We start from the raw sequence: 14036 nt of genomic DNA on the forward strand, positions 1-14036 counted from the left end.
TATAACTGGCCACTCCCTAGCCACACCTACCTGGATTGACCTCTCTATAACTGGCCACTCCCTAGCCACACCTACCTGGATTGACCTCTCTATAACTGGCCACTCCCTAGCCACACCTACCTGGATTGACCTCTCTATAACTGGCCACTCCCTAGCCACACCTACCTGGATTGACCTATTTATAACTGGCCACTCCCTAGCCACACCCACCTGGATTGACCTCTCTATAACTAGCCACACCTACCTGGATTGACCTCTCTATAACTAGCCACACCTACCTGGATTGACCTCTCTATAACTGGCCACTCCCTAGCGACACCTACCTGGATTGACCTCTCTATAACTGGCCACACCGTAGGCGTCCACTATGTTCTGGAATGCCTGGGTGAATTTGTTTGTGCGGTTGTAGGTAGGTGGAACTTGTTTTGTCATCATTCGGTTGAGAATCGACGGCACAGAGCTGCCGCTTCTTTCCTGTAACAAAACAATTTTCCTGTGCATTATCCATTTCCTTTGTAAATGTTTTTGTCCCACCCATTTACCCTAGGGTCACATCAACATAAAGACACTGGCCTTACAGGCACTCCTATTCTGTAAACTGACAGCTTAGCAGGATAAGTTTTCAGGATAATACAAGTTCAAATTTATCATATGTATACTATTTAAATTTTATCCTGTATAACAGCTGTATGTTTGTTTCGTAGTCTATTGACTATAGGCATATATGTTTTATATGAGCAATGCAACTATTCAACAGTCAAACGAAAATAATTCAGGAAAATAAATAAACAACTACTTTTCAGTAGCTAGAAAAATGTATGTTTAACCTCAATCCTAAAGATAATGACATGAAAAGCAGAAACTAGTTTGGCAAAATATAAAATAAAAGAGTTTTTCCAATGAATATGATTTGGGATGGCGATCAGTTGTCTGATAAAGAGGTTGGTCAGTTGTATCTTATTCTGTAAAATGTTATTGTCAAACTTTATTCAGCAACAACCTTTATTAAACAATGGTTTAGAACTTTCCCTTAGGTGGTTACTTGATAAAAATCTGAACGAAGTTACAGAAGTTGTTCATAGAAGTTACAGAAGTTGTTCATACCGTGCCCCTCCGGAGTGCCTGCTGAATGCGGTCAAGGTCACCCACTGGACACCAGCACTCGGCGATGAGACATTTTTGGGTGACGTCCAGGTTGAACATGTTGAGTGTGTGGTAGATAGCTTTGATCTTTCTCACCTTGATGAACCAAACCTTTATGTTACGTGCTGCAGCAACCAAAACACGATGTCTGTGGTCCTGGGTCTGACTCAGCACCTGGAGAAACAGAATCTTAAATCTGTAAACAAATTCTTCTTTTCATTACTGGCACTCATTCCACTTCTAGAGATACACAAACATGTTGATCATATTCTTACACAGATAAGCTATTTAAATTGACTTAACTTACACTTTTTAGCTGGTATGATAACTGTACTTACAGTTTGACTTAACTTACACTTTTTAGCTGGTATGATAACTGTACTTACAGTATTCAGATCTTCAATACGCGTCATCACACCGATGGCCATCTCCCTCCTTTCAGCTGGTGTTTCTGGACACGGGTATAACGTGGCTCGGAATCTGAAAGGAGAGGTGAAGTTGTGTTACTACAGACGACATCTGGGTTCTGAGATAATATCCAGAAACAGACAGACCTACAGACGGACAGACAGACAGACAGACAGACACCATGATTACTATCTCTAATGCTGGGACCCTAAATATTACCTAAAATAGAACTGAAATAAATTGATATGTATTGTAACTATTGATACATATTTAAAACTATTCCATTTCCTAACACAGCAGTAAATTGACCATCAAAAATACTGTTTTATTGAATCATCTGACTGGACTAACTACATGTCAACATTGTATTGTGATGTTGCTTTCATCACTAGGGAAGATGATCCATTTTTTAATGAGGATATCACTTTTATCCTACTGATTATTACTTAACAATGTTATAGTGTAGTTACAGTGAAACCCACTGTATATATCTATTATGCATACGGCTGACACTGTCTTTTAAAGCAGATAAGGACCTAAATAATATGTATTGATCAAGTTGTATATTGTACCAACAAAATACAGTCCAACATATCTCTGATGGCAGCAGACTTACCCTTCACAGATCTTCTTCACTCGAGATTTCAGTTGTTCCCCTTGGAAGAAGATAATGAATACAGACTTGTCTACTTGGTCGCCCTACAAAGGAAATGACATCGTCCTTGCAGCAGACTGAACAGTTGGAGAACGACATTCTTCAACAGAAGTTTTTCTAGCCCTGCAATACTTTTCTCAGGTTTTTATTTGATAGATCAGTTTACAAGTGACTTTGACACATTACCTTATTTCTGCTTTCTTTTCAAAAAAATTATAGAAAGTAAAATTATCAATAAACCGGCTAAATCATCAACTTGTGTGACCTACAACTGAACTGGTTTTCAAATATAATGTATAACAAGATGTGAACAATAAATAGAATTAGCAATACACACTGTGACAGGGTCCTCCAAAGGGTTGTCAATTTCAGCCTGACGTAGGAACACGTTTCCTCTGCACACCCTCCACAACATACGCTCAAATGCTGGGATTCTTTCTCGTAGTATAACACCAGCCACAAACCTATCAGACCAACACACAGCATTAACGGTGACAACACACAGCATTTACTGTGACAACACACAGCATTAACTGTGACAACACACAGCACTTACTGTGACAACACACAGCATTAACGGTGACAGCACACAGCATTTACTGTGACAGCACACAGCATTTACTGTGACAAGACACAGCATTAACGGTGACAGCACACAGCATTTACTGTGACATTACACAGCATTAATGGTGACAACACACAGCATTAACGGTGACAACACACAGCATTTATTGTGACAACACACATTTTTAACATTTTGACCCTGTGACCTTGAATATATAAGTCAATGTAATGTTGGCTCCCACACTTTGTAGCATTCCATGCCAGCCCATTACTGATCAGACATCATGACTCTCTATAAGCCTTTTGGTTCTTCAGAAGAAATAATTTATTTTGACCCCTGTGACCTTCCTTACATATTGGTCAAGTTCATGCTTTTAGCAAATTTGTAGCATTCCACACCAGCAAACTACTGGCCGAATATATGAAACTTCACATTTCTGTTCTTAAGACTGGAACACATATCCCAATGTTTTTATGCACAAACAGTGGACAAGACAAGTTATCGGTTGATAAAATAAATTTTGTTTCGTTTGTAGCGTAGTTCTAACATTGTACTACAGGTGTAGCGTAGCAAGTCGCACATGCATTTAGCTTAAATGTATAAAGGATATTTTAGAGTGGGTATAAGTGTGTATTTTGCCAAATTATCTGTATTTTTCTATTAATTGTGTTTATATTTGTAGAAGTCATGCTTGAGATAGTCTACGTATTCCAGTGACAGAATGGTATTTCAGTGACATGACAGAATGGTATTTCAGTGACAGAATGGTATTTCAGTGACAGAATGGTTTTTCAGTGACAGAATGGTATTTCAGTGACAGAATGGTATTTCAGTGACAGAATGGTATTTCAGTGACAGAATGGTATTTCAGTGACAGAATGGTATTTCAGTGACAGAATGGTATTTCAGTGACAGAATGGTATTTCAGTGACAGAATGGTATTTCAGTGACAGAATGGTATTTCAGTGACAGAATGGTATTTCAGTGACAGAATGGTATTTCAGTGACAGAATGGTATTTCAGTGTAACTTTCGGGAATGTGTATTGGACTGATTGGTTGGACTTAGAAGTATATTCCTGAATTTCTATATGAGTTCTAGTTTATTAGAAACATGTATCTCATCGGAAAACTTGCTGTTCATGTCTCTTGCATGCTATTAAATTTGTCAAAATTTGTTTGGTTTATGTTATCATTGCTATATACATACAAAATGGATGTACGAATGAGGAACTAAGGCCAACATACCATTTTTTATCTTCCTGTAATCAAGGACATTTATGACAAAGTTATCAAAAGAAGATATTTCTGCCAGTAGAGAAGACAACTCCGTCCTTACCCTAGCCGGAGAGCTTGTCCTGTGCGCTGAGCTTCCTCTCCCAGTAGGCCTAGGTTCTCCTCCGTGAGAGACGGGTCATGTAAGGCCTGAGAGTGATGAAGTTCAGCCTGGTCAAACAAGGATACATAACAAAATAAAATCACCCCTCCCTCCAAAGGAAAACAAGCAAAAAACTACAAAATCAGGCTCAAACTGAAAACAACAACAACAACAACAAACAACAAACATCTTGATGCATGAAACACAGTGTCACACTTGCCAACTTTTTTTAAATTTCCATGGCGGAGATTATGTGTGCTAGGAATTAAAAGTATAAATAAAATGTGTATGTACACTCTAGGAAAAAATTACACTTTCAAATGGCAACTTTGAATTAGTCTTTTCAGATGATATCATCAGATCTTAGAAAATAAAAAGAGTTAAGCAAATTCACTGGTTGAAAATGCTCAATTTTAGGGTCCAAAATCAGGGAGTCTCCCACCAATATAGGAAGGGTTGGCAAGTATGCAGTGTACAGTTTAATATTAACACTACTATCTACAGATGATTCATCCTTTATGGCTTGAGATTAAAATTGCTATTGACCAGCAAAAGAATATCAGGAGTTTCAAAATGTAAACAAATTAGTTTGTGTGCCTACTATAGTCTGTAATAAATTCAGCTTGAATCTTTACTCAACAAATGTGATTTTTTTTCAACTTTAAACAGATCTCGTTCTCAGCATATTAAAACATGAATCAACAACACTTCATTAAGTTTTCTAAAATTTAGTTGGAAATAGTGCACAATTTTAGCTGTTCTTTTGTGTGGTATTCTAGACCTGATGGCAGCAGGAAATTTGAATCTTGGAAGAAAAACTTTATTTTTTATTTTTTAAATATTTTTAACTTAAAATGAAACTAGAAAAATACTTGTAAAGACATGAATGCCCCTTTGCCCCTGAAGTTGGTAAATTGATGACAATGAAGAATCATGATGGGACAGGACCAGACAGAACGGACACCGGTAACACTATAATTTTATGTACCCCTATTATAATTGGGCAACACTTATGGCGTTCTACTATGCAGCTTTCAGTTTACTAGTTACACATAGGTATGTGTGGGAGGTGCAACCAGTTATGTATTGTTATTCACTTTTATCAAGTAAGAAAAATAAGCATGCATGTGATGTTTTGCCTTCTCAAGGCGAAGCAATGTGATTGATTTTGGGTGCGCCTTGCAGGATCCCCACAGAAAAATATGTTTGGCCATTATTTCTAATGTCTATGGGACAGAAATGCCATGCATATTAATGGTCTTTTATCACTGACTCCCAGTATGCTGAGTGACACTAGCAGAGTTATCTAAATCTAAAACCCAGATATTATATTGGGCAAAATGAAAAACACTGCTTCTAGACAGAACTGTATTTGACAGTGCCATTTCCAAGATCAGAGAAGCAAGGATGACTTCATAACGATAGCTTCTAACAATTCAAACAAAATTAATGACTTAAGAAAATTTTATGCTTACAGTACTTGTACAATTCTTGGAAAATTGAAAGCAAAACTGAATGTCGTGTGATGATTTGTTACTCGTATCGTCAAAGTTGGTTAAATAGATGTGATAAATAGGTCCACAAACAACAACGGAGTTATTAACATTTATTGGAGACACGTAAAATTGTAAAGCTTTATAGGAAAACGCAAACACAAACATATAAGGTCTAACAATGGAGCAATCAGAATTTGTAAGCGGTGTAGATTTATCAGTATTATAATTTTGATTGAAACTCATTATTATTACATAGCTACACGCATAACAGCCCATCAATAAAGGATAGGTCATTAGGACCAATGAACTACACACTGTCTATAGAACAGACAGCCATAAATTGCACACCGTCTATAGAGCATATACACACTGTCTACAGAGCATATACACACTGTCTACAGAGCAGACAGCCATAAATACACACAGTCTACAGAGCAGACAGCCATATATACACACTGTCTACAGAGCATATACACACTGTCTACAGAGCATATACACACTGTCTACAGAGCATATACACACTGTCTACAGAGCAGACAGCCATAAATACACACAGTCTACAGAGCAGACGGCCATAAATACACACTGTCTACAGAGCATAATACACACTGTCTATAGAACTACAACACTAACCAACCATGCTCATACAATAAGAACACATGGGAACAATAATGCACTTGAATTTTTAAAAATTAATATGGTAAAATATGGACTTAATTTTGCACCAGTGTTTTTGTTTTATTATCTCTACATGATAGCCCTAAAGCAGACGTCATTACACACCAACCACCTTAAATATCCAACAGAATAAGTAAGTAAACACAAACATTTACACTATGTTAAATCTAAACTGAACCAAGTACTGTATTTCCTTTTATTGTAACCAGGATAATCAACCGTTTAACACAGTTTAAATCACTTCAAAATAAGTCACTACAGTTAGGTTCTAAAAAGTTATTGTAATGCTGAAAACAGTTAAACACGGACGGAATTATGAATATTTTAATAATAATAAAACTTGAAATTATTTGATATTAACAAGCGAATTTGTGGAAATCCCTCACTTTCGGGGCATGTTCTAGATGTAGTTTATTGTAACATCATTAATTGCTTTAAAATATACATGGATTGTATTCACGATGGAACCCAGCCTGACTTGTCAATATGTATATGGAAACCAAATTTCATTGAAATTGCGCATTATAAGGAGAGTTATTACAACCTCATCAAGCATGCACAAATATGCACGGATCACATTCATGCTCAAACTCAGCCTCGTTCATATCACCAGGTAATATATATACCGTAAGCATTCAAATTAACTTTAAACTAATCCATTAGTAGGGCAGTTATTGAAACTTCAGTGTTTTTTCACAAAAAACTTACAACAACCTGTTCCTTTATGAATTGAGAAAATATAGCATTATTTTTTATTGAAATAGTGAAAATATTCCCAATTTTTTGGTCGTTTTGAGAAAATAAGGCACTTTTTTGCTAGGGGAAACGGCCTGTATTCGGCTGTAAAACTGAGCAAAAAATCACTGAACTTTAATGTGATAAACAGACGGACAAACACAAAATAATATCCTGTGTTCTTCGAAAAGCAGAGGATAATCATTTAATGTATTTATTATTGAAAACTATCTTAAAACGTAAAAAAAAAAAAAGTACTAAAATTATTTAACATATTCAATAAAAACATGTTTCTTCATCTAATCAAAAACATTATTTTGAAATGATGTATTTATCTTAATTTTAAAAATTCAAGCACAGTCATCAAGAGGGAATAACACATCAAACTTCCTCAAGGGAAAAAGAAACAAAAACCCAACCCACAATCACTACCACAAGATTGTCCCCCAAAATGACACAGTGTTAATCTGTGTGTTAGAGTAAAGAAATTATAAAACAGCTGTGATTCATATAACCAGCTACGCTATACACACACACTTGTAAATAATGTACAAGTAATACCGGAGAGTCAAACTAGATGTTGATGAGATCAAATCTAAAAGTGAACCATCATTGGATATAAATTCTTTCAATAATAATTGCTGTGGTTTTTTTCTCAAATAAACTCAATTGAATCTAACTTCACGACATTAGTGGTCCGACATGTATGATTTTTATATACCTCATCAAAGAATGTCTGTGTTTTCCGAAGGATGTGCTTGAGTTCGGTGAGTTCTAAGAAATTCCGCTTCAGGGCCTCCGAATTAGCATTGACTTCCTTCATTTCATTCTCCAGCTTCTCAAAGGTAGCCTAAATAGTGAAGACATTTACATTATATCACTCCAGCTTCTCAAAGGTAGCCTAAATAGTGAAGACATTTGCATTACATCAATTCTACCAATTCCTCCATTTCTATGGAGTGTTTTAAATGATTGTTGGAATTGTATTATACCTAAGTACAGGTATTGCCGAGTGTCATATAATTAGAGGGCTTATTCAAATTCTAGCTAGATAGGTCACTACACCAATTGTTCTATAATATTCATGAACAAAAATAAAATAGTAGCAATCTATAATTTTGTATCAGTTTTGTACATGATAATTTCAAAACATTTAAAATTGAGGAAGCAGGGGCCTCGGAGAAGTTTGACATGTTGGAAGAGACCTCACCTCCAAGTCTATCATCTCACGAGGTGCAGGCGCGTCTGGGTTGTCACCCGTATCCAACATCGGGATGCCATCTTTCTTTATTTCCTTCTCCAAAAATCCTGAAAGTAGAAAAAAATAAAAAAAAATATCAACCAATTCATAAGTTATAGAAATATTTGGCAAGTGTCTTTGATTCCTGACCTAGAGCTAATTTGGATATCAATGTCTAAAACATTCTAAAATAAGCATTGGATGGAGATCTCCCACACCTGACTCCTTACAGACAAAACAAACACTGACGTATTACATTTACTTACTCAGTTTCCTTTCCATTTCATCACAACGTCTGACTTCATTCACAAACTTCCTTTGAAAAGCATTTACATCTGGATTCAACTGAAAATACAGTCAGACAAAGTATGAAATTTAGATACAGTCCGACAAGAAGATACTTTGCATGTAGGTAATAGCTCACACGCCTCAATCAGGATGTCTCCCCCACTTATCTATATTGGTAATATTACAATACTGATCTTCCTCATTTTGGCAATGCAACATTCTAACATCAAAACTTAACACCAATATACACTACAAAATGAATTACATTTTCTTACCCAATAAGACAATATCTTAAAGCTTCAAACTGACATCAGCCTGATTCAAATTTTAATTTAGTCCAATTGGAGTTTAACATCTAAGGTCATATACAGTAATGTATGTCAACCTGCTCACAGACAGGTAAAATCAACAATTTGTTGTTTATAAGGTTTTGACAATGCTCACGTCTCTGAATTGGACCAGTCCCAGCTCACCAAGCTCCGACACACAGGCATACGAAGCCTCGGACTGGAGAAACAGCTGACACAGCGTCATCTCCTCACTACGGAACATGGACCCCATCCTTAAAAGTTGTGTTACACTCACTTCAGGGCCAAGTCTCTTCTCCTCTCAAAAGCTCAAGGAGTAAAAAGGGTTTTTCAATGATTCAGTCTGCTTTCTGTAAAATGAAAAAAAAAGATACATTAATAACTATAATATGTTTTATAACATGCATTTGCCAAGGCATCAGCCCCTCATTGATGGAAATGGAGTAACTGATAAACGCAAAATTTAATTTAATTCAGTAATGTGAAAATATATAGATGACAGTGACCTACCGATACATATGATATATGGGCGTTGTGTACTCAAAGAGATGAACAAAAAAAAAGTTTGATGACTATAGGAAAACATGAAGATCAAAGTAAAAACTTATAAAAACAAGAGGCCCATGGGCCTAAACGGTCACCTGAGTCTACAGTATTTATTTTTGTTGTTGAAATATGTACCAATTTGAGTAAAAAATAGTATATTTGTTAACTTAACTTTGTCAGGACCATGAGCTGATCATTCCTAGACCAATTTTAAGTGAGATCGGCCTATTAGAACTTAGTAGCAAAATAGCGGCCATGGCAGCCAAATTGTATTTCTGATTGACCCGAAAAATAACAACACTTTGTCAGGACCATGAGTCGATCATTCCTACCAACTTTCAGTTCAATCGGTCCAGCAGAACTTGACTTTAAGTTTGAAATAGGTTTTCAAAATGGCGGCCGTGGCGGCCATATTGGATTTCTGATCGACCCGAAAAATAACAACACTTTGTCAGGACCATGAGGCGATCATTCCTACCAACTTTCAGTTCAATCGGTCCAGCAGAACTTGACTTTAAGTTTGAAATAGGTTTTCAAAATGGCGGCCGTGGCGGCCATATTGGATTTCTGATCGACCCGAAAAATAACAACACTTTGTCAGGACCATGAGGCGATCATTCCTACCAACTTTCAGTTCAATCGGTCCAGCAGAACTTGACTTTAAGTTTGAAATAGGTTTTCAAAATGGCGGCCGTGGCGGCCATATTGGATTTCTGATCGACCCGAAAAATAACAACACTTTGTCAGGACCATGAGGCGATCATTCCTACCAACTTTCAGTTCAATCGGTCCAGCAGAACTTGACTTTAAGTTTGAAATAGGTTTTCAAAATGGCGGCCGTGGCGGCCATATTGGATTTCTGATCGACCCGAAAAATAACAACACTTTGTCAGGACCATGAGGCGATCATTCCTACCAACTTTCAGTTCAATCGGCCCAGCAGAACTTGACTTTAAGTTTGAAATGTAAAATGTTAACGGACGACGGACGACGGACGACGACGGACGAAAACGGATAGCAATAGGTCACTTGAGCTAAAGCTCAGGTGACCTAAAAACCCATAGAGAATAGAAATAATAACTTTCTGTTATAGGAGCAGAAATATGCACGGCCAGACTGGGGTTCGAACCCGGGGCCCTCTGAACTCTAGACGGATGCTCTACCAATTGAACTACCTGTTACCGATGATTAACCTAGTCCAGTTCCGCTACAATTCTTCCATCTTTTTCAAGTCTTTGCCCCCGAAGACACAACTATTTATAACCCAGGTTCATGTATCCCCTTGTATTGTCAAGCATTCACTTAGTACTTGAAACAAGGGTTGGTCACAGGCACCAAATGTAACAGGAGCGAAAAAATGCACGACCAGACCGGGGTTCGAACTCTAGACCGACACTCTTCCAATTGAGCTACCTGGTCACCGATGATCGACCCAGTCCAGTTCCGCTACATTTCTACAGGCCATATCATTACAAATTTGATGCCATATAATAACAACCATCTTAACACGTAAGAAAGCCTAGATACCAGTAAGTGACTGTTCCCTTCAATTTTCTTTCCCATGCAGAGACATGAGTTGAGACCCAATTATTTCCTAGCACCGAATGAGGAGCACTCCGACCATCAACAAAACAACAAAAATTAAACAATGTACCCTGTTTCAACAATAATATCTAAATGTGAAATAATGCATGTTACTCAGTAGGGATTAATTACTGTATAACCAACTAGGGTTCAATGAGGTATTATACCTGACTTTGAAAGTTTTTACTGAGGTACAAGTAGTGAGAGTTTGAACAACATGCATTCAAGTTCAAAATTTAGCTGGGTTAGCAATCATCATATTACCATGAGTCATGACTATAATGAAAGGTATCTGGCATTAAATAAAAACATTTAGCTGTTTGTTGATATAAAAAAAACTTTCGAATAAGAAAAGATCACAGGCATTGAAATCCGTACCAATACTAGACACATGATTATCATGTAATTATCATGGCTAAATCATCCCAAGACTAAAGACATTAAAATATCACCACAGATCACTTATTGCAATAACAGTATAATTCAATGAACTCGACGTGACAAAATATACTACACCTTCACACACAAAGCAGATCCCCAAAATGCTATGCCAATTATTATTCCTAGGATGTATATACGTCTACATTGACACGTTTGAATACTGGCCTTGGGCATCCAATTAGTTCCAACATGCCGGTCTTTTTTCACTGTTAACGTTGGAAACTAAACAAACCTTCACACTCACGATCACTCCACACGTGTTTGAACAAATTTTGGACTCCTTTCGTAAAATAACACAAGTGTCATTGGTATGACCTTACCTGCTGTTTTAAGCGGCTACAGTCTCGAACAAATCGCCATAATTTATGAAACAATATAGACGATCAATATCAGCTTCCCTCCGTAGGCCTACATGTATAATCATATGACACAACGTCATCAACAAAAACAAAGATTTCCACACTAAGGGAAGTAACTCGTGATGGAATCTTGAACTGTAAAAATTTAATGAAATTTTAGGCTGTTGGATCATAGTCAAATTAATCTAATTTAAGTATGACTAAAGAGGAAGCTTAAGTAACGATGTTTTTGTTTGTGTATTCTGAACGAATTTGAACTTTTTAACAAAATAAAGATACAATATACGTACCTTCACAATTCCCCCGCAATAGTGTAATGGTGTTTACTTACTTTGCCGGTAAACGAGTATTGATAGACATATATATTCACGCTGGTAATGCGAGTAATAAACGTGTGGTATAATATATGTCGTGCGGTTAGAGCGGGACGATTGAGAGGTAATGTATATTCTTACACACTTGCACAAGTATCTTCCTTAAATACTTCTCCGTACGTTTGTATAATCTGAAGTCCAACCATACAGGATTTTCAATTTAAACTCGTGTAAGTCATTAACACTTTGGTTCAGGTTCGTGTATTGTGTCCTGATTTCGTTAGTTTCTTCGTCCATTGTCATATACATATGTAGCTCTCACACGCCATAAATGTTTGTTACAACATTCGGTTATTTGTTTTTTAACGCTGGTAATTGTCAAAAACATCTAAATGGGTTAACATTTTGTTTATAGGTTGTGTTGTGTCATTTTTCTGTAATGTATCTTAAATGTATGTTAAAAATTGAATTTGTAATTGCGCGCCATGTGCGGTTTTGAGTAATGCATTCAGCGGTGATAACTTTGTCATAAATTGACACTTCCAGTTGCATAACCATGACAACTGATAATTCTCTGTTACATGGAGATTATACATCTCTGTTGCTGCGTTACAATACCAATACATTGTGATGTAAATAGTGGCATACAAGACTTTTGAAGTTCCAAATTAAGTGGGGCCGGGAGAATAATGCTCCATAATATTTACTTGCTGTTGTTTCAAATGAACTACACTACATGTAGGTATTACTATCTGCGTCATTTAAAAAAAAAATTAAACCAGGAAGAAGCTGTGCTTGGTACTATAACTTCCCTGTTGTTTCGTCGAATACCAAAGATCTGTATTGAACAGTGCTCAATGTCCGGGTGATGTGGGGTTGCATGCTCTTAAACTTCCGTTAATGCACCGAACTTCCCTACGCAGTGATAAACCCGGAATATTGTCTTAGTTCCGTCATGTATCCGCTGAAAATGAATGTGGATTACATGTTTCCCCTCGATCATAGCTTATATATAGTAAGCGTTTCCCAAAACGATATAATCTCTTCGTTCTTTATGCCAGGTACCACACGAGGAGCAGAACATGCTTCTACCACCAGTATATATGATTTCTACTACCAGTATATATATGATTTCTACCACCCAGTATATATGATTTCTACCACCAGTACATATGATTTCTACCACCCAGTATATATGAATTCTACCACCAGCATATATGATTTCTACCCCCCAGTATATATGATTTCTACCACTCAGTATATATGATTTCTACCGCCCAGTATATATGATTTCTACCACCAGTAAATATGATTTCTACCACCCAGTATATATGAATTCTACCACCAGCATATATGATTTCTACCACCCAGTATACATGATTTCTACCACCAGTATATATGATTTCTCCCACCAGTATATATGATTTCTACCACCAGCATATATGATTTCTACCCCCCAGTATATATGATTTCTACCACTCAGTATATATGATTTCTACCGCCCAGTGTATATGATTTCTACCACCAGTATATATAATTTCTACCACCAGTATATATGATTTCTCCCACCAGTATATATGATTTCTACCACCAGGATATATGATTTCTACCACCAGTATATATGATTTGTACCACCAGTATATATGATTTCTACCACCAGGATATATGATTTCTACCACCAGTATATATAATTTCTACCACCAGTATATATGATTTCTCCCACCAGTATATATGATTTCTACCACCAGCATATATGATTTCTACCACCCAGTATACATGATTTCTACCACCAGTATATATGATATCTACCGCCCAGTATATATGATTTCTACCACCAGTAAATATGATTTCTACCACCCAGTATATATGAATTCTACCACCAGCATATATGATTTCTACC

General features: G+C 36.7%; 1 protein-coding gene across 3 annotated transcripts in view; it reads right to left on the minus strand.

Moving 5' to 3' along the window:
* Positions 1 to 11892, minus strand: part of LOC110460346 (V-type proton ATPase 116 kDa subunit a-like) — a 35743-nt gene extending 23851 nt beyond the window's left edge. For 2 of the 3 annotated variants that reach the window (XM_021513206.1, XM_021513205.1), the window contains exons 1-11: positions 11784 to 11892; positions 9029 to 9242; positions 8563 to 8641; positions 8267 to 8364; positions 7778 to 7906; positions 4109 to 4215; positions 2544 to 2670; positions 2168 to 2250; positions 1530 to 1623; positions 1105 to 1317; positions 324 to 474 (exon numbers count right to left, since the gene is read on the minus strand). In XM_021513206.1, coding sequence (XP_021368881.1) covers positions 324 to 474; positions 1105 to 1317; positions 1530 to 1623; positions 2168 to 2250; positions 2544 to 2670; positions 4109 to 4215; positions 7778 to 7906; positions 8267 to 8364; positions 8563 to 8641; positions 9029 to 9145 — 1198 coding nt within the window. In that variant the 5' untranslated portion in view covers positions 9146 to 9242; positions 11784 to 11892. The remainder of the gene's footprint in view (positions 1 to 323; positions 475 to 1104; positions 1318 to 1529; positions 1624 to 2167; positions 2251 to 2543; positions 2671 to 4108; positions 4216 to 7777; positions 7907 to 8266; positions 8365 to 8562; positions 8642 to 9028; positions 9243 to 11783) is intronic. The other variant, XM_021513207.1, reaches the window with a different exon arrangement.
* Between the last annotated feature and the right edge of the window lie 2144 nt (positions 11893 to 14036).

This window comes from Mizuhopecten yessoensis, unplaced genomic scaffold (assembly GCF_002113885.1).
Source record: "Mizuhopecten yessoensis strain PY_sf001 unplaced genomic scaffold, ASM211388v2 scaffold10359, whole genome shotgun sequence".
Taxonomy (NCBI): Eukaryota; Metazoa; Mollusca; class Bivalvia; order Pectinida; family Pectinidae; genus Mizuhopecten; species Mizuhopecten yessoensis.